At 46.1% G+C, this 19084-nt stretch overlaps 1 protein-coding gene across 1 annotated transcript; it reads left to right on the forward strand.

Moving 5' to 3' along the window:
• Positions 1–16087: 16087 nt before the first annotated feature.
• On the forward strand, positions 16088–18216 carry LOC147964990 (uncharacterized). Its single transcript, XM_087530236.1, has 6 exons — positions 16088–16252; positions 16329–16481; positions 16542–16755; positions 16876–16942; positions 17016–17475; positions 17932–18216. Exons 1-6 carry the CDS (start codon positions 16088–16090, stop codon positions 18214–18216), a joined length of 1344 nt encoding a protein of 447 aa, XP_087386362.1.
• Positions 18217–19084: the final 868 nt, after the last annotated feature.

A 19084-nucleotide genomic window follows, 5' to 3' on the forward strand; every position in this document is an offset into this window, starting at 1 on the left:
ATCGGGGAGAGTGGGGAGAGTTGGGGAACATGGGGTTTCGGGGGTGGTCTTTTTCTTTTCTGTTTGGGCTATTTTCCTTTTTGTTTCACTGCGGGGCGGGGAGTCCAGGAAGGTCCTCGTTGAGCGCTATATAGGGCCGATCATGATCAGATTAACTATTCTGATCCCAGAATGAGAATATTGTTGTCCTATATATATATCATAAGTAATCATTGGCGTATCACTCAGTTCCTATTAAACAATATACGAACTAATCATCCACATTGTCTCCTCAACAAATATGACTCCTATGGTTATTTCACAGAAATACCTTGGCATAACCTGCCAAGGGCTTGGTGTGGGAACAAATGAGTTGCCAGTAAAAGTCCGAACAGCTCTATAGCATACTTCGGCGTCGCAAGTTTGTCCTTGTATGCATCAGCTCCGAATCATTGTCTTGGGTCAATAGTTGGGTTGCCTGGCTCCTGTGCTTGCTACCCTACGTTCTGCTCTATCGGCTAGGGTAGTAAAGGGAGAACTACTGCGATTGTGCCTTGGTCTAAACCGGACGAGCACCTCAGTAGAAAAAGCCGAAAACTGACTGTCATGATGCGGCGTGAGCTGGTCAACCACTTGACGACTTCTTGGAATCTTTAGCGATTCTCCGTGTCACACGAGGGATCTTTTTTAGATCAAATATGTAAGGAATCATACGCCGCATACATACCAGGGGCTATGTCGCAGCCCCACAATAAAACTTCTATGGCTAAGTGAAAACGTTAACGCCCTATAGTCCGATTGCTTGGTTCGCCGCATTATCACCTCCTTCATGGACCAAGAAATTGGATAAAGAGTGATTAAATGCCTTTCCGAACACCCTCGTCCTTCCTACGAGGGGGCTAACACCGACGACTGGAAAACTTTCAGATTATATCAAAACGGTCACATAGGAGGAATTCAAGCTTTCGAGCAATACATAAATAGATTAACTATAAAATTGTCTTTTACAATTTTCATACACCTCACTCGAACATTATGTCTTTCGAGTACTGACCCTCTATAAAGCGGGCGGCCTCTAGGACGTCTTCAAAATAATGCTCCGGTTCCGGGTGATCCGTGCCTTTGGGTGGACTCTTCGTCGCAACATCGATGGCCTTCATCTTCCCCCAGAATGTTTTGACTCGGGCAAAAGCCATCCACGCACCCTCAATGCACGATGATCGCTTCACAACATCGATACGCGGCATCGCATCAACAAGCTTCTGCACCAAACCAAAATAGCTATTCGGAACAGGCTCGGTTGGCCACAACCGGGTTACGACATCCTTCATGGCAGCGCCGGATATCCTATGAAGTTCGGCCCATTGGGACATCTGTTCATTGAGCAACAGAGGGTGCTTTGATGCGCCAAACTGCGACCAAAAAATCTTCTTTGTTGTGTATCCATCTCGCGCTTGGTAATACTGTGCCGCATCGGCAGAACTCTTCGGCAAGTCCAAGAACTCATCCGGAGAACTCCATACTTGGTTAAGCTGGGCATAGTTCGGGTCACCGAAATTAGTTTGCGGCAGAAAGGGCTTGCTAGCCGCAATCTCCCTCGCCTGTCGAACCTCCTCATGGGCTGCTCTGGATTCCGACTACGCTGCTCTAGCATGTTGTAAGGCCTTGTCCAGATCAGCCGTTAAGGCTTTACTCTCCTTCTCCAGAAATTCACAGCGGCCAGTAGCATTCTCTAGTTTGAGCGTGATAGTGGTTATCTTCTCCTCATCTTGGCGCCGTGCAGCTTGTTCAGCTTTTAATTCAGCCGATGCCTTTTCGGCAGCAACATTACTACGATGGGCCTACTCCTTGGCCCGGGCTAGCTCCTCTCGAAGAAGTTCAACGGCGGCAGCACCATCTGCAGCCATGCATATCCCAGCATCTAAATCTCAGCATCATGCTTATACCACAAAACTGTATGAGGATTGCCCCGAATACATACCTTGCGACTCGTCAAGACGCACATTGATTAAAGCAATATCATCCCCTGCCACATCAAGCTTCCGCTGCAACTCAGCAATTTCCATAGTCCTGGGAGCGGCCAAGGGGGAAGCAGCCTGTGTTCAAAGTTGGTCAGGTTACTCCTCAAACGATCCTTTTCGATCCTCCGTTTTGCTTCCCAGCGAAAGCCAACGTGAGTATCAGGGGCTACTACCTATACACAGGCGCGTCTTTGCAAATGAAACATAGCTGAGAACCTTATGTCACAAACCTCAAAGCCCTTTAGTAGGCTCATGAAGGCTTCATTTAATCCGCTCTTCACGGACGAAATCTTTTCAATCACTATACCCATCAAGGTATGTTGTTCCCCCGAGATAGATGCTTTCCGCAACATGTCCCGCAACGTACCCGGAGTCCCCAGGTCTCTGGAAGCTGCTCCAAAAGCACAATCATCCTTTGAAGGAATCTGCTCACCCGTCTCCAAAATCTCTGTCGGCTGTGAACCAGACAGTCCGGGGCCTTTGTTATCATTAGCCCCGAAATCCCGGATGGTAGGAGGTCCACCTTTGGGTACTCCCTCTTTTGTCCCCTGGTCTAAAGGCACCCTCCGCGATGATACTTCAGAGTCACCTGCCTTATTGGGCGAGGCAGTTGGAGGAGGCGTCTCGCTCTCCATCATCTCTGGGAGGAGACTCCCCGAAGAAGAGGATCGCCTAGAAAAATTCTGTGCCGACCTGTAAAAATGCATAAATTCGTTACATGTATCTTCAGTAATAATAGCACAGCGGGACACTATCAAAGTACTCCGAATTCTCTTACGGTTTGGTCGAGGGCTTGTCCCCTTGTTGGAGCTGCTCGACGGCGTCGCTTTCCAAACCTAAGCCGATCGACGGTGACATCTTGCCCTTCTTGGAAGATGGCCCCTCCCAATCTTCAGAGGTGGCCCTTTTCCTCCTATTTCGAGAAGGGATGTTGGGTCCTTTTCTTCCTCCGTCTTCGGGCGAGGAAAGGTCGATTTCTCCGGACCCAGTGTCCGACTTACCTCCAGAACCAAGGTCATCTTGGGTCTTCTCGCCCTCCCCTGCTCGTGCCTGGTATGGCACCGAGGTCAGCATCCTTGTTAACAAGGGAGTAGCTGAGTCTTCGCGAAGGGGAGCCGGACACCTAATCAGTCTCACCTTCTTTATCTAGCCCTGAAAAAGGATGATACTATTGGTATCTTGCCACTGGGTATCTGACTATAAGGTATTCGGTAAACGGGTACTTACTGGGGTATCCGGATGGTTACAGTCTAAGCCGACATCTTTGGTGGTGTCCAGCCATTGCCTTCGTTTCCTGAAGAATAATCTCCACATTCCTTCGTGCATTGTGCCGAAAAAGTGTGGAAGAGTCCGCGGCCCTTCTGGATTGAACTCCCATAGGCAGAGAGGCCGTCGCTGGGACGGCAGGGTCCGACGAACTAGCATTACTTGAACGATGTTGGCTATGTCGATGTCCCTCTCAATGAGGCTTCGGATGCAACTTTGTAGAGTTCGCACATCATTCGTTGATCCCTAATATAGCCCCTTGTTAATCCACGATGCAAGATGAATTGGGGGCTAGATCGGAATGCGGGCGCAGTTACCCACTTGGAGCTGCGGGGCTCGGTGATATAGAACCACCCCTGCTGCCACAGATCGGAAGATTTGGCAAAGGATCCTTTTAGCCAAACGGCGCTAGCAAGCTTGCTCACTGTAGCGCCGCCACACTCGGCTTGCTCCCCCTCTACCACTTGCGGCTTCACATCGAAGGTCTTGAGCCACAAGCTGAAGTGCGGAGGAGTTCGGAGGAAGGCTTCGCACGTGACTATAAACGCCGAGATAAGAAGAGTAGAGTCCGGGGCCAAATCATGAAAGTCTAGCCCGTAATAGAACATGAGCCCTCAGACGAAGGGGTTAAGGGCAAACCCCAACCGGCGAAGGAAGTGGGACACGAACACGACCCTCTCGCCGGATCTGGGGGTGGGAATAATGTAACACCCTCGATGCGGCTATATCTCCCACATGTCGAAGCATGACTTAGAGGCATAACCGCATTGAAAGCAATGTCGCAAGTGAGGTAATCTTCACACAACCCATGTAATACATAAGGGAAAGAGTTACAAAGTTGGTATCATAGCCTTCCCCGACCTTAGGAGCCCCCTGCTTGATCGAATTGTTGGCGCTGTTGAGTCTAGAATAATGTTTTGAGTCATTTAGGAATTATATATCGGAGAGTTAGGAATTCTTTTTACTCCCCAGTCCCTTTGTCGCTCTGGTGAGGCCTCCTGACATAGAGTTTTGACTCTTCTCTTCTAAAATTTCACTAATTTTTTTTAGGATCACGCGGGTATCTTGGAATCGTTCCGATGGTTTTGTGACGAGAACATTGTTCTTGGTGCCTCCTGACATTTAGGGGTTGTGGCAGTGTCCCGGGGAGTTGAGCTCAGAGGTGTTGTCGTCATAATTTTATCGTTGCAGTTCTGGAATACCTGAGTTCGCCGACATCAAAAATCTCTTTTATGAAGTTGTTGGTGAGATAACCTCGACGCCACCCAGTACTGGGGCGGGAGTTCGGGAGTATTGCCATAACTCGTATAATGGATGCTTTTCGAAGATTGAGGTAAACGATTTCCGAAGGTTTCTTGGTTATGTGTTGAAGGATGGATACAACTGGGTGTAGGATTTGCTAGTTTGGGTGAGATATTATGCTTCCCCTGTATCCCCAACACCTGATTGCATAACTGGAAAATTTCAGGAGTTTATAAGTGGGAATTCAAGTAGCTCTTAGGATATCTTTTCGACAGATGTATGATATGAAATTGGGGTTCGACATCTAGTGGTCCGCCTATCCACGGTTGGTTTTACAGTGGTCTCGTTGTGTCTTAAAGAGTCCTTGGCTATGCCGACTCGGGGACGCTTCGTATGTCATGTTCACTGTCTTGTACATGATGGTGCTATACGATCGAGCCCGTGTAGGCCCCACCACGAAAACTTCGGACGAAATCTCTATCATGTGTTTGTTCCAGCTTTTTCTGCAAGCCAATCCTTTGTTTTGTTTTGAGTTGTGGTATTCGAGTTGCTTCGAAGTGAAATGTTGGTTCCATCCCTTGTCTAAGTGGTGTTCTCATATTCCTATGTGAATACTAATCCTTCTTGATCATCAAGATTGTCTTTCCAATCCTTTTCAACCGGTGTGCTTCTCTTCAAGCGGATTCGTCCATTTTCAACATCCGCAAGATTCAATCTAAGCTCTCAACGTTGTTTGTTTCATCCATCCCAAGCTGCCTTTGTTTTCCCGCCCACCCACCCTTGTTTCTTCAAGGACTCGGATTTCTTAATCAAGTATCCGTTTTATTCTTGTGAAGTCTCTCCATTCTTTTCCGTCAATGTTCTTACCCGGTGATGCTCATGAAGATTTTAATGGAGCTTCAAGTTCACCATTCTTCGTTCCCTTTCTCCTCTGGTGGACTCAATTCAAGCTTTCGGTGTTGATAATATTCCTCTCCTTGTTTCAAATGCTTTCTCATGCCGGTGCACCTCTTAATCATCCACTCTCGCTATTCATTTGTTCCAGAGTGCTCAAGATATCTTGGAGATTCGTGTTTCCACTCTGGTTTTGTTCCAGCTCTTTCGAGGATGTTATCTCATTCAAGCCATTTAAATCAACCGGCGCAATATATATTTTAAATCATCAACATTGTATCTTTTAGTGGGCCCTAACCCACAGGTCTTTTTCCAGGATCTTACCTGACTCTTCTAATTTTACCGGAGCTATTCTCAAATCTTCTAAAGTTTGACGTCAGAATGAATTATCATCAGTCTAATGCCTTTCTCCAAGATCGGTTAAATTGTTCTCATCGTTGGCTCATCTTCCCATTTTTCATCCCGGAGTATCTCAACAATTTGGTGGTGTTTCTCATCACCATTCTCTTCATTTGAAGACCGAAGAAGAGTTTTACCTTCATATCTTGCTCCATTCTCTTCAAGATTCATGGCTCTAGCTTTGTGCCATCTTCTCATAATTGTTTTCAATTTTGAGTATTCTTTCCACCTATCCGAAGCAATTCAAGAGTCTTCTCAGTTTAATTATCCGGAGTCCATCATTTCAGGTTTATTCATTCTCAGCTTTCAGTCATCATCCTCCAATCTTAGCGGTGCATCGTTCAAGTGATCTCTAATCAGTCGTCATCCCTTCGTTCTCATGTATTTAGATTGTCTCAAGTATCTTTGTTCTTTTCACAATTCTTACCCGGTGATTCATCCCTTTACTTCGTTCATTTTCAATTCTTACCGGTGGCTCGTTCAAGATTTCTCTTCCTTTGTTATCATATCAATTCATTTGTTGTTCCCAAATCCTACCGGTGGTTCGTCGAAGACCTTCTCAAGTTTGCGCTATATCTATCTTAAATCCTTTCTACAAGAATAAGTAGTATGCCAAATCCTTTGGTTGTCATCAATTTAATTGATGAAGGATAAGCATAATGTAATTCTTATTCTTGTTTCATCGAGTGTATTCAATGCCAGCTTTCCGGAGTGGTTCATTATATCACATTCTCGGTTCGAGATGCTTCATCTTTTCTTTTCGGAGTTCCAAGATTTCCGTTTTATCTCGTCGCAAAGCTCCATCTAAATTAATCGCAAGGCTTCACCTGGTGTTTTCAACTTCTTTTTTCCTTTCGTTTGATCATTCTTTTATTACTGGAGTTCTTCATGGAGGCTCTACATGATGGTTCACCAATGATTTAATTCCTTCTCGAAGTGTTCATCAACATTCTTTTCAGAGGAGCTCAAGCATTCTTCATCTTGCAATCCGGAGTGAAATTCTTTCTACCGTATCATTGGAGGTGGTATTATGTCATTATTGATAATTTGAGCTCATGTTTCATGATTCACATGTTGTTAAGAATGAGAAATTTTAAATCCATCAACCTCTTCGTTGGAGTTATCTTGGGTTATATTTCACCTAAAGCTTTCCCTAAGGATTTTGCTATTTATGGTGGTTATAAATGATCCAAGTTCTTCTTTTATCATTCCGGTGAATAAGTTTCTCGTCTCCTTATTCTTATCAATACAATCTTTTTCCGCGAGTGGCAGGTTGTCACCTCATTATTTGAGATGTATTCCATAAGACCATATCAAGCTTATTCTTTTCGTTGTTGGTTTTCCAACAACTCCGTTCTAGTATTTCTTGTAAGTGTGCTCTCTCAAGATCGTGTTCCCCTTCGTTCATTCCATTCCATTCTTACTTTTGTCCCGCGCCGCCGCGCCGCGTGCTCCTCCCATCGCCGACCCGCACCACCACGCGACGCCGCTACCGCGTCCCGCACGGCCCGAGCCGGCTGCCGCCTCATCACGGGTCACCGCCCGCGCCGTCATGCATCACCGCCCGCCGGAGTGCCGTCCCCGTCGCCGCCCCTTCCTCCCTGCTACTCCGGCGATCCCCGGCCTCGTCGCTCCGGCCATCTTCTTCTTCTCCGGCGAGGTCCCCAGGATCGGGACCAGATCCACCAACGCATCGAAACCAACGGCCTCCCCGCGTCCCGATCCGCTCCGTCCCGGATCCCTCCGTCCCGCGTTGACTTTCGCGGAGGTAAATTTTTCACTAAGTCCCCGAAGTTTCCAGATTCATGTGCCCATTTTTCATCATGCCATAACTCTGCACTCGTAGCTCCGATTCGTGCGTGTATCATATCAAAATGTTCGTATCGACGAGTACATCATTTCATCTCATTCCAAAATTTTCATTTGAGCTCATCTTGATGCCCGAAATGCTGTTGGAAGAGAGCTATGTGATGATTATGTCAGATCTGTTTCAGCAAATGGCATTTTGTCATTTTTGCCATGATTAATGTGTGCATGCTATGATCCCGAGCTCTAGATGTGTTTTGTAGAATGACATGTTACCTTTACAGGGGTGTATGCCATGTATTTTCGTGATCTTTGTGGTGACTAGCACAAGCATGCAAAGTAGCTTACTCAATGATGCTGATTTCAGAGACTTAGAATTTCACTAAGTCCTTGTCCTGATATTGTTTTTATGCCATATGTTCATGTTGTTTCCTAGTGATCCGTGCCTCTTTTGAGGATGATCAGTAAGGATGTTTTGTTAGTATTGTGGTGCTCTATCTAGCCATGTCTTTGTTTGCATTTATGGAGCAACCTAGCTTGAGTCAATCGAGCTCTACTTTTGCTACAAAATGATCCTAGCAGATTGTTGACATGTTTAGCGATTTTGCCGAGGATGTTGCTATTGATCCATGCATGCTATGTTGTTGTTCTTGCCATGTCTAGCTTCTATGCCATGTCTATTTGATGGGTGTATGCTTAGTTTGTCATGCAATGCCTTGTAGTGAGTGCATCGAGCTCGTAAACATGCCTACTTGTTAGCTGTTTTGCATGCTCTAGTTTTTCACTAAGTCTGAATCTGGTCGTGTTTTTGCTATGTTCACATGCTTGCATTTGTATTTTCTGATCCCTTTTGGCTCAAGGTCACTAAGGGACTTTTGTTATATGCTTAGAGTAGCTTCATGCCATTCCTTGCTTTGCCATGATATGTTCCTGTAGCATGTAGTTAGCATGCTCGTAAGATTGCTTCCTGTTGATAAATTCCTGACATGCTGTTAATTCCACAAAGTCTGAAATCTGTTATCATTTGCACTTTTGCCATGCTTGTTTGAACCTGCTATTGAGTGAATTAGCCGTAGTTCAGTGTTCATCTTTTGTCAAGCATCATGAGTGAATCCCTGCCATTTATTTTGTTGCCATGTTTGAGTGCTGTAGCATATTTATATTGATGCATTTAGATGGTCACTTGCTGATTATCGCAGACCGGTGCCATATTTGTTTTGCTTGCCATTTCCAAACCGTGCATCCGATTCCGGTGATCTTTATATCGATTTCAACCGAAATCAACTCACCTTTCCAGTAGCACTCTTGGATTTCCAAGTTGAGGCCAGGTTCAATCATTCCTTTCCAAATCATGCATATGTATCACATACCGCATCCCGCATATCATGCCATGTTCATGTGTTGGTTGTTTACTTTGTTGTGTGCTTCTTTCCAGTGTTGCTTCTTCGGGTTGGTTCCGATAACGTCGCGTTTGTGAGGATTCGTTCGACTACGTCCGTTTGTCTTCTTCATGGACTCGTTCTTCTTCCTTGCGGGATTTCAGGCAAGATGACCATACCCTCGAAATCACTTCTATCTTTGCTTGCTAGATGCTCGCTCTTTTGCTATGCCTATGCTACGATACCTACCACTTGCTTATCATGCCTCCCATATTGTTAAGCCAAGCCTCTAACCCACCTTGTCCTGTCAAACCGTTGTGTGGCTATGTTACCGCTTTGCTCAGCCCCTCTTATAGCGTTGTTAGCTGCAGGTGAAGATTGGAGTTTGTTCCATGTTTGGAACATGGTTAGTTTGTTGGGATATCACAATATCTCTTATTTAATTAATGCATCTATATACTTGGTAAAGGGTGGAAGGCTCGGCCTTATGCCTGGTGTTTTGTTCCACTCTTGCCGCCCTAGTTTCCAGCATATCGGTGTTATGTTCCCGGATTTTGCGTTCCTTACACGGTTGGGTTATAATGGGAACCCCTTGATAGTTCGCCTTGAATAAAACTCCTCCAGCAAGGCCCAACATTGGTTTTACCATTTGCCACCTAGCCTTTTCTTTCCCTCGGGTAGGCCTGCCCAAGGGTCATCTTTATTAAACCCCCGGGCCAGTGCTCCTCTGAGTGTTGGTCCAACCTGTCAGCTGCCGGTGGCCACCATGGGCAACTCTGGGCTGCCTACCGGAACCTTGGACAATCTGGTGTGCCCTGAGAACGAGATATGTGCAGCTCCTATCGGGATTTGTCGGCACATTCGGGTGGCTTTGATGGACTTGTTTTACCATTGTCGAGGATGTCTTGTAACCGGGATGCCGAGTCTGATCGGATTGTCTTGGGAGAAGGAATATCCTCGTTGACCGTGAGAGCTTGTGATGGGCTAAGTTGGGACACCCCTGCAGGGATTTGAACTTTCGAAAGCCGTGCCCACGGTTATGGGCAGATGTGAATTTGTTAATGTCCGGTTGTAGAAAACCTGAAGTTGATCTTAATTAAAATACATCAACCGCGTGTGTAACCGTGATGGTCTCTTCTCAGCAAAGTCTGGGAAGTGAACACGGTGTTGGAGTAATGCTTGACGTAGGTTGTTCTAGGATCACTTCTTGATCATAGATTCTCGAACGTGCTTTGCCTTCTCTTCTCGCTCTCATTTGCGTATGTTAGCCACCAAATATGCTAGTCGCTTGCTGCAGCTCCACCTCATACCTTTTACCCTACCTATAAGCTTAAATAGTCTTGATCGCAAGGGTGTGAGATTGCTGAGTCCCCGTGACTCACAGATACTTCCAAAACCAGTTTGCAGGTGCTGATGAAACCGTGCAGGTGACGCAACCGAGCTCAAGGAGGAGCTCGATGAAGATCTTGCTCATTGTGTTGTTTCGTTTTAGTTGATCAGTAGTGGAGCCCAGTTGGGACGATCGGGGATCTGTGTAGCATTTGGGGTAGTCTTCTTTTATTTTGGTTCTGTAGTCGGGCCTTGATTGTATCTGGATGATGTAATGTTTTATTCATGTATTGCGTGAAGTGGCGATTGTAAGCCAACTATGTAACTCTTTCCCTTATGTATTACATGGGTTGTGTGAATATTACCTCACTTGCGACATTGCTTTCAATGCGGTTATGCCTCTAAGTCGTGCTTCGACACGTGGGAGATATAGCCGCATCGAGGGCGTTACAAATAACCTGCCCCTTGGCAGGAAGCCAATGATGGATTTCAGCGGTCAGGTACCTCGTTGCCCGAAGCTTTGCAATGTCTTCCTCCGCAACAGAAGAAGCTACCCACCGGCCTTGATAGCTGGATACGGACATCATTGGGGCTGGTGGCGACCGAAACCCGGGTGTTGGAACTCGGGGTAGCTGGGGTTGAGAAAGAGGCAAGCGTGGAAAAAAAAGACGGGTCTGTACCCCTATATAAAGGCTGCAAATATCAAACGTCTCCTCTTGGGCCTCAAAAACTTGCTTGTTTCCAAGGAGTTGTACCCAAGCGACGGTTGGGTTACCCATGTCCGGGTTGACAGGAATCCCTTAAAAAGGAAGGCACGATCTCCGCTTGGATAAGACGCTCCAATAAGACCACGTCTTGGGACGTGGGGCGACGGACCGGCTAAAACGGTTCGCAAGTAGTGGCCGGGCAGGCATGGTGTCATATTACCAAAAAGTGGTTGGTGGAAATCATGAAATATTATGTCCTCTGCGGTTATGCATACAAATCCGGATACAATCATTACATATGAAGATCAACTAGGAGTTCGGAAGGGGGAACCTGCCTTGCAATGCCGAAGACAATCTGCGCGCTGGACTCCTCATCATTGAAGCCAGGTTCAGGGGCTACTGAGGCTAGGCTTCTAGGGTTTAGCCAATTATGATCTCGTGGTTGATCAACTCTTGTAACACTCATATTCATCAAGATCAATCAAGCAGGACGTAGGATATTACATCCATAGAGAGGGCCCGAACCTGGGTAAACATCGTGTCCCCGTCTCCAGTTACCATCGATCCTAGACGCATAGTTCGGGACCCCCTACCCGAGATCCACCGGTTTTGACACCGACACACCCCATGTGAAGAAGGTCCCGGCAGGGCTAGCTAGCATTGATGGTACTTTCACGATAAGCGCCACCCTCGATGACAGATAGGAAAGCGCGTCCGTTGCCTTCCTGCAGGCGAATATCGATGTGTTTGCTTGCCAACCATATGATATTCCCGGTGTTCCCATGGAGGTAATTGAGCACCACCTTGCTGTCTTCCCGCATGCCCCACCCATCAAGCAGAAAGTGCCGAAGAGATCAAGAAGTTAGAGGCAGCTGGTTTGGTTAGAGGAGTACTGCATCCTATGTGGTAAGCAAATCCATTAGTGGTCCGGAAGGCTAACGGGAAGTGGAGGCTTTGCATTGATTTCACAGACATCAACTAGGATTGCCCGAGGGACCCATTTCCCTTGTCGCGCATTGACTAGATCATGGATTCTACTTCAGGATGAGATTTGCTCTCCTTTTCTGGATGCATACTTAGGGTATCATCAGATCTTCATGTCCAAGTAAGATAAAGAGAAGACATCATTCATCATTCCGTGTGCTACGTACTACTTTGTTCGCATGCCGTTCGGATTAAAGAGTGTCAGGTCCACTTTTGCAGGGGCAGTCCAGATCAGTTTTGAGCCACAGTTGCACAGAAATATAGAAGCCTATATGGATGATATCATGGTAAAAACCAAGGATAAGGCCACCCTTATCCAAGATTTGGAAGAGATATTTGCCAATCTATGCAAGATCAACTTGAAGCCTAATCCGGAGAAGTGTGTATTTGGTGTTCCCTTCGGCAAGCTACTAAGGTTCTTCATGTCCCATCGGGGGATCGAAGCCAACCCTGACAAGATCAAGGCCATTGAGTAGATCCAAGCGCCATGGATAGTTAAGGATGTGAGGCCCTTGACGGGATGCGTTGTCGCACTGAGAAGATTCATCTCCAAGTCCGGCAAGCGTGCCCTGCCTTTCTTCGACGTTTTGAAGAAGGCGGGGCCTATGAAGTGGACCCCGGAAGCAGATGCAGCTTCGCAGGAATTAAAGGCCTACCTATCATCTGTGCGTACCTTGGTTGCACCCAAACCCCGAGAGTCGTTATTGCTTTACTTGGCGGCAAGCAACCAAGTGGTCGGTGCAGCCTTAGTAGCACAACGAGAGGTGGATGAGGCAGAAAGTGGCCAGATGACGGCAGAGTCAGAAAAGGATCAAGACAATAATGAGCACGGCAATGAGAACAACCCCAAGGACACGACAAGTAAGAAAGTGGTGCAGCGCCTAGTGTACTTCGTTAGCTCCTTGTTACAAGGGGCTAGATCGAGGTACCCTGGCATGCAAAAGTTGATCTTTAGTCTCATTATGGCCTCAAGGAAACTGTGCCACTACCTCCAAGCCCATGAGATCACGGTTGTCACTCGTTTCCCGTTGCAAAGGATACTCCGATACCCTGAGGCAACTGGAAGAATAGTGCAATGAGCTTTGGAGTTATCCAGCTTTGGTTTGAAGTTTGAGAGCAGTTCAACTATTAATAGCATTGCATTGGTAGAGTTTATTGCAGAATGGATGCCAACCCCTGATGAGGAAAGGACAGAGACAGTTCTCCCCGGCAAGGAATCAACCCAATAATGGATCATGTATTTCGATGGTGCTTTTTCCCTACAAGGTGTAGGGGCTGGCGTGCTTCTTGTTGCCCCCTCCGTGGAGCACTTCAAGTACGTCATCCAGATGAACTTTGCCCAGGAAGAAGCCACCAACAATACGACAGAGTATGAAGGGCTCCTTGCCGGGCTCAGGATTGCAGCAGAGTTGGGGATTAAGAAGCTGATCATTCGAGGAGACTCACAGCTCGTGATGAGACAAGTCAACAAGGATTACCAAAGCCCATTGATGGAAGCATACGTCAAGGAAGTTAGGATATTGGAGGAGCACTTTGATGGGTCGCAAACAAAGCATGTACCCCATGCGGAAAACAGCATAGTGGATCACCTTTCAAAGTGTGCTACACATAAGCTTCATGTGGAACCAGGAACTTTTGTTCTCCATCTCTCTCAACCCTCCGTATCACCAGCCACAATGGCCCAGAAGAGGAGAAAGTTGGACTACAGTAAGCCTCTCCTGGCGGAGCCATCTGCTCCCGGCAGAGACCTTGCCGGAAACAACTCCTCACAGCCTGCGACCACCCCCTCCAGCCGGGCCTATGGACCCTGTCGTGGAAACATCACATCAGATGTCCTAGTGTGAGGACTTAGTCGTGGAGCCATCGCGTTGAGGTTAGCTTAAAGGGGTTAAACTGGACAAAGGACACGAGAGTTTATATTGGTTCCGCCCCTTACGACAATGGTAAAAGCCTAGTCTAGTTTGTAGTTGGTATTGCTAGGGTTTTGATGAACAGGGAGCGAATACGCTTGACCCGGCTCTCGATCTCTTGTTTCTTGTCCCTAAACCGCCGCCGGGTCGTCCCTTTGTATAAACAGGTTGACGCCTGGTGGTTTACAGAGTCCCGGCCGGCTCATAAACGTGTCCAGCTCGGTCTCTACCTTTTCTTATCTTACAACACAAGTTATACACCTTATGGCGGTTTACATCTATGGGCCATAATCCGCCTTTGGGCCTTGGGCCTTCTTGTTAACTCTCCTTCGTAAAGCGTCGTACTCCCTGTCCTCATGGGCTTTGATAGGAACAACTTACTATGAGTATAATCCGGCCCCTCCTGGGCGGTTTATACTCAATAGTTATATCCCCAACATTAGGCCCCAGATTGATTTGAACTCGTTCATGTCAATCTTTAGTACTTAAGAAATTCCTTCTTGAACATCTTTACGAAAACTTTATAACTCACCGTGACGTCATCTTCTATATCATGAAAGTCCGCTGTGACGTCATCTGCCATTAACTTTCTATAGTACCCAAATCTTTTAATGTATCTCCTTTAATGAATCTCCAAAAATCAAGGCGTCTGCGTATCTACAGATCCGTTTTTCGACCTCCTCGATACCTGCACCTGCCACTTATCCATTCACCTTATAAATAGGGCTGGGGGTCATTTTAATTTTTTCCCTCGTGCCTCTTCGTCTCATCGTCCTCCTCGTGTCGCCCCAGTTCTTCGAACTCCGCCGCCGCCGTCGGACTTTGCCTCTGCTTCGACCTTGGCGGCTGCATCACCCTGAACGCACCAGAGAATCGCGGCACGTCTCCGCTGTTTCCTCAGCATCAGTAAGCTTCCCTTTCTTCCCCCATAGATCCGTCTTTAGGGTTTGAACGTTCATCGGTGTTCATCGGCGTTCGTCACTGTGCGATGATTTTTGATTCAAACATAAGTATTCAACCTGTATGGCGATGGCCTAGTCCTTCTTTTTTCATCAATGCATCTTGCTTAAGCAAAAAATCCAATCTGAACCTTTACCAGGTGCTTCGGTATCCATATTTAAGTTTGAATATACTTTCATTTTCTGACCCATGGTAGATCCAAAATTATTGTGCCAACTTGTGAAACTTGTTTTTCCATCATTTAGTTACTTCAGATATGTACCTTCAATATCAATGTAGGCGGTTTAACTTTAGAAAATGATAACCCACCAGGTACCATTACTCCCCTCCTAAACCGCAAATTGCTTATCATTGTACTTTTGACAACACCAATATCCGGTTTAACAATTTTGCATGCTTTAACACTTTCCATCTCTGAACCTGCAACGCTTTATGCTTGTCAACCATGAATCTTCAACCAGCACAAACCTTCCTTCAGGTTGTTAAAGAAATGGCCAAGTCTTTTTATGCTTGCAACTGGGTTCCGTCCCGGATTACGGAAGAAGATCTGAAGGGATGTGTTACAGCTGGCGCTTTACCCAGACAAAGTGAAATCCATTGCAGAGCCCCCGGTCTAGAAAATCCTCCAACGCCCAAGGATGGCGAAGTAGTTGTGTTTGTTGATCATCTGAGCCGCGGTTTTAAACCTCCCGGATCAATTTTTTTGTGATGTGCTTTCTAGCTTCCAACTCCACCCTCAAGATATTGGACCTAACTCTCTGTCCAATATTTGTAATTTTCAAGTGTTTTGGGAGGCTTATCTGCAAGAAGAGCCGACCGTTGAACTGTTCAAAGACTTCTTCTATTTAAACCGCCGTACTAAATTTACAGATGGGCCCAATACTGAACTTGGCGGGGTTTCAATTCAGAAAAGGAAAGATGTCAGCTTCCCTCACGCCAAGCATCATTGTCACCTGAAAGAGTGGAATCAGACTTGGTTCTATTGCTGAGATGCGTCTCCAGATGATGAGAATCCTCTGCCGGGTTATCGTGCTCACCGGCTTACCAATACACATCCATTTCCCCAAAGGCTGACTGCAAAAGAACGGGCCAAATATTCACCACAGCTTTCAAAGCTCAGAGCCTATGTGGCTAATGGTTTAACATGCATTGATTTCGTTCGCTGCTGGATATCTTGGGGCATTTTACCTTTAAGTTGCCGCCCCGGTTTAATGTGTGAGTACACAGGGGATTTGAAAGATCCTCAACGGCACACTGACATTCAGCTAACTGACACTGAAATCACTAAAGCTGTCAAGAAAGTACTGGATGAACTGGTGGCTGTTTGCAGTAAAACAGGGCTTAGTCCTTTCTGTGTTTCCAATAAACCGCCAGCAGTAAGAATCACATAACTCTTGTTTTAATCCGTTCCTTTTTTTATATTTCCTTATAATTTTTGTTAATCTTCGACAGGGTGATGATCCGTTATGGAAGAAGAAACCGCATGATAAACCGGCCAAGACGCCTCGCCCCAAGACCAAGGTCGTCAAAAGGTCTGCCAAGAAGAAAACCGCCGAGTCCATCGAGCTGAACATCGATGATGATCCTGATAACCCAGAATTAGAGGTAGAACTTGATTCTCTTGGTTCCTTTTTCATACACCTCATTGACAATGACCATTATCAGGATGATGCTGAGGCTAGCCGGGCTGATGATGTAGAGGTAATTATTCTTTCCTCCGGTTCAGACCCTCTGCCAACACAAAAGACCCGTCAAGCAAACCGGAAAGTAAGTTTTTCACACCCTCATGCTTATCTGGATCCAAATTTTCTTTTGAAGAAACAACAACACGAGGCTCGCCGCACAAGCCGGCATAGTGGCCAGGTGGTTACTTCGTCCGGTTTACCGAACATGCTGGTTCATAAACATCGCCCAGAGGTTACACCTATTCCTGACCCATCTTATCCCAAGGCAGGTTATTTCTGACAACCTCTTAATCCATCTGATTCAAACTATCAAGGAACATCTCATTCATCTTCTGGCGAGTCAACAGGGACACAACTTCCACCTCTTAAAACTGTTCCTAGGTAAGCATATTAAACTAACACTTTATACCTTGCGCCTGCTTAATATACTAACCTTTATTTCCATTAATTTCAGAGCCAAAGCCAGACCCAACAAAAAGGCCAAGTTGAATAAACCGGCTGATGATGACATGACAGCTGACCCGGAAAAGACTCTAGAACCATCTGAACCAAATACTGATGCTGTCCTTGATGATCCGCCAGCACAAGATCATGACACCTTTCTTGAGCAAGTGGAAATTGATCCGATGGCTCATGACGATAATCCGCCAAGCCCAACCAAAGTTACTGATGATAAAACGGACGATGTTGTCATTACTGGCGTCAGCTATACGGCCCTCGGCAACCCCATGACTCTGTCAAAACATAGCATCAAAGAAGAATTTTCTGCTATAGACAAGGGCAAGTGGAAGGTGGATCTGGAAAGTTATGCCCATCTCAGCGCCCAAGATATCCACTCTGGGTTTTTAAACTGGTTGTACACCAGCCGTGATTATGAAGCCGGGTTATTGAACATGATGAAGGAGCGATATGAGGTAAACACTGCTGATTTCTGTATAACTACTCTTCCCTTATAACCGTTTTAGTGCTACTAACTCCAGTAGTCCCCAAGGGCCGGTTTATAATACTGATATGAACCGGGACTTTGTAGAATATACTTCAACTTTCCCTGTGTAGCCCCTAAGGACCGGTTTATCTTTCAAGATGAACCGGGTCTTTTTACTATAAAACTCAACATTCATGTACAAATCTGTGTAAACTGATGAACCGCCAAGCCGATTGATGGCAGCAAAATCCATAGTCTTTAACTTGAGAAAATATGCATTAGTCCCCAAGTGGCAAGTATATGACTTGTCATGTGCTTGGGACTTTGTAATAATTTTGGAGAAGAAGCAATAGCCATTAGCCCCCAAGTGCCAAGTGTATGACTTGTCATGTGCTCGGGACTTCAAATGTATACTGCCAACTCACAAATTGCATACCTCTTGCAGGCTGAGCTTAGCAAAAAGGAAACCCAAGTCGTCGACCTTCAAGAGAATATCAAACCTCAACAAGCTGAGACTTCCAAGGCCAAAGAAGAACTGACCAACGCATTAGCAGCTATGGAAAAGCTGAAGGAGAGCTTTAAAAGTGAGCAGGCAGGATGGGAGACAGAGAAAACCACTCTGCCGAAGAGGGCTGAGGACGCTGAAGCAGCCCTTAATCCGGTCGTTGAGGAATTAACTGGCTTGAAGCGGCAAATAAATGCAATGACTACTGCTGTCTTTGGTGAGTAATCGTCTTCACAAACCGTAAACATGTATTATCGAATAGACTACCGGTTTACCAATATTTTTGTCAACGTAGGGAGTCGTGTTGCTCATCTTGGCTCGGACATGTGTCAAAGCCTGAAAGCTGCCTATACATTTATAGAACAACTATATACCAGCGTACAATGGGTCATCTACACAACCTCTCATAATAAACCGCCCCCAATCTTGATCAAGGATACGTTGGTAAGGCTAGTTGTGATGCCTGCTCAGATTGAGGAGCTGAAGAGATCAGCTGCCAGGGTGGGTGCTCTTACTGCATTGACTCGAGCCAAAGCCTGGATCTCTGATCTTGACCCGGCCGATCTTGGAAATGGCTATCCAAGCATAAAAGAGGACGGGTCAGATTTTGATAATGATGACCTCAGAGCTTTGACAAGGGAGATACGTCCACTGGCTAGCAAATTGGCTGAAGAAACTGATCTGTCACATTATCAGGCGATTTATGATGCTAACAACAAGAAGGTTAACCCGCCAAGTTGCAATGCTTCGGATCTTATTCCGCCTATCCATAAGCATACTTATGCTCATGATGTTGACCCCTCCTCACTTATAAGCGATGAAGATGTATTCAGAGCCTTAACTGGGATCGATTGGTCAACCAGTGACTTCCAACAACTGGGTAGAGAAGAGGAGGGTGATCCTGCATGATCCACAACCTTCAAGCCAGCCCGATCAAGATTCATAAACCGGTAGCCGGTTTAGCTTCTTCCCTCTGCAAGATTTGTTTGAAACAATTGTTCTTATGGGAATCAAACCGCCTTGTAATAGGCTAGTTTAAACGCTTGGTCTGCTATGCCATCGTGCATATTTACTTTGCATGACACTGTTAATC

Source organism: Triticum urartu, chromosome 6A, assembly GCF_056163025.1.
Source record: "Triticum urartu cultivar PI428250 chromosome 6A, HENAU_Tu73, whole genome shotgun sequence".
NCBI classification, from domain to species: Eukaryota; Viridiplantae; Streptophyta; class Magnoliopsida; order Poales; family Poaceae; genus Triticum; species Triticum urartu.